This window comes from Anarrhichthys ocellatus, unplaced genomic scaffold (assembly GCF_004355925.1).
Source record: "Anarrhichthys ocellatus isolate YVR2014 unplaced genomic scaffold, GSC_Weel_1.0 scaffold7333, whole genome shotgun sequence".
Classification (NCBI taxonomy): Eukaryota; Metazoa; Chordata; class Actinopteri; order Perciformes; family Anarhichadidae; genus Anarrhichthys; species Anarrhichthys ocellatus.
The window spans coordinates 1-2,340 of NW_022287307.1; the positions used below are offsets into that span (position 1 = coordinate 1).

The following is a 2,340-nucleotide window of genomic DNA, read 5'->3' on the forward strand; positions in this document are numbered from 1 at the left end:
ATGAAGCACCTGTCTGAGAAATGGATATATAGTTATAAATAAATAATTTTATAAAAATATATATATACATCCATAGATAACTCTGTCAAGCTAGCCATATTCAGCAAAGTGAACATCCTTTCTTCTACAGTTGTCCTCAGTCTCATCTGCTTAACTTGGTCATGGAGGCATCAACATTTAATTGAGATGGTAAATTAACAGTGAAAACTCATCATAGCTTAATTTAACATCAGTATTCATAATTACACTTCATGTTTACTTCTCCTGATCTTTACCTCCTATAACAAGGTCCATAGGGGCATCTCAATAAATAAACACGTTATTATATTATATTATACATATATGTGTTTGTGTTTTATATTATACTAAATATTATAATATGATATATTTATTATACTGAATATTATTATGTGATATATATATTATTATATTATACCAAATTGCCTGTGAGGGTGACAAAAATAAGATGTCCTGACGTGTTTGTCAAAGTGTTATTTACTGCTTTTTTTCATGTTGGAATAAATGTTAAATATTTAACTGCAAAGTAGTAATGCGTGTTTGATACCTTACTTTTTTGCATTAAATCATACTGGGGTGTTTGCTGAAATTGATTGGATGTGGCACACACTCACTTCCACAAATAAAATGAGAATATTTTCAATGCAGAACATCTGTATGGAGCACTTTAGATTCACACAGTTCACCTGATCAATCAAGTATAAATATGTCCAGATCAAAAACAATGTGCACTCACCAAGTCAATGCACAGACAATATCAGTGTGTGGTATGTTATTTCACAGAAACTAACTGCACATCTAAAAATAATAAACCTACCATGAGAAGGAGAGTACAAAGTGAATGTGGCATACACAGAGTGAGTCGATCCGAGCAGCAAAGCCATGAAGCAAAGACAAGGAAGAACCTCAGGCAGGAAATTTGGGCAAAATGTTATTTATAGGCTTTATCTTTTCAGAACATCAAATCTCAACATAGCCTCCACAGGTTTTGACACTTGGGTTTGTGACAAAAACAAGGTTAATTGTGAGAGGGGGCATTTCTTCTTTTGGTTTTGGGAAGAAACTCCTTGGCACCCTCAGAACTACTTTGCCGCGCGGTATGTTTTCATCATGTTTGGCATGATGGTTTCGTCCTTAGCCACTGCCCTGTTCACTTGCTTTCCCACTATTTGGGACATCTCCTCGAACGGGATGCCCATTGGGTTGACCACCTTCCCCTTCATCATCGCCGGAGTCAGGGCAGTATTTATGGGGATCAGCTGGCTGGCCACCACGGACTGACCGTTGAAGAATGGAAAATAAAAGGTCAGACATTATTATTGTTCTCATGGCAGAGTTGGAAAAAAAACAATTCAAAAATGTTTTCTTAAAGGTTCTCTGTCTTTCTAAACAGAAAACTATTGAATTTTACTGTGGCTCACATTTTTAAATATTTTTTTGTGGAGCAAGAATATCTCACCTGGTTGGCTGAACTCATGTGGTCGACACAAAGGAGGACGAAAAGCAAACCGGTTAAAATAACTGACTTCATAGCTGTGGCTGAGACTTCTGACAGGACAGGTCCATGTGCTGCATCTAATATACAGTATGTGGGAGGACTTAACCGGCATATCCCGTTTCCTATTGGCCTGAAAGTAGGTCACTGTGTCACACCTCCTTATGTCAATTGTAATGGAAATTTTATATTCTTATAAGTAAAGCATAACTTGTTTTTGTGCAAACTATCACAAGCTTGACAACGGTTCTAATAGATATACAATATTTGGGGTAAAAAGCAAGCTGAGACAGGGGAAAAACTCTCCCAATGCGCCATCCCAAAATCATATGAGAAAAGACAAAATAGATGCCTCTAATGAAGCTCTAGTGCAAGTTCAGTCAAGAAGACTATATTCTTGCATGCCTAAGCCCGTGGTTTAGTTCTCATACATCTGCCAATCACTCCTCACGCATGCACACTTGTTGTTTGGGGCTGTTGATCATGATATCAACTGTCTAGATCGGCTGGTCTCTTCTATCCAACAGCAAAATGTCCCGATGACATTGTTAGCTATTGGAAAAATACAGAATGATGTGTGCAAATTGACCAGCAATCAATTTCAGCAAACACCCCAGTATGATTTAATGCAAAAAAGTAAGGTATCAAACACGCATTACCACTTTGCAGTTAAATATTTAACATTTATTCCAACACGAAGAAAAGCAGTAAATAACACTTTGACAAACACGTCAGGACATCTTATTTTTGTCACCCTCACAGGCAATTCGGTATAATATAATAATATATATATATCACATAATAATATTCAGTATAATAAATATATC

The 2,340-nt window shown here is 36.4% G+C and overlaps 1 protein-coding gene across 1 annotated transcript; it reads right to left on the reverse strand.

Moving 5' to 3' along the window:
* Positions 1 to 1,100: 1,100 nt before the first annotated feature.
* Positions 1,101 to 1,552, reverse strand: LOC116380473 (type-3 ice-structuring protein 1.5). The gene is made up of 2 exons (XM_031842387.1): positions 1,478 to 1,552; positions 1,101 to 1,295 (listed from the first exon to the last, which is right to left on the reverse strand). Exons 1-2 carry the CDS (start codon positions 1,547 to 1,549, stop codon positions 1,101 to 1,103), a joined length of 267 nt encoding a protein of 88 aa, XP_031698247.1. The 5' UTR covers positions 1,550 to 1,552.
* Positions 1,553 to 2,340: the final 788 nt, after the last annotated feature.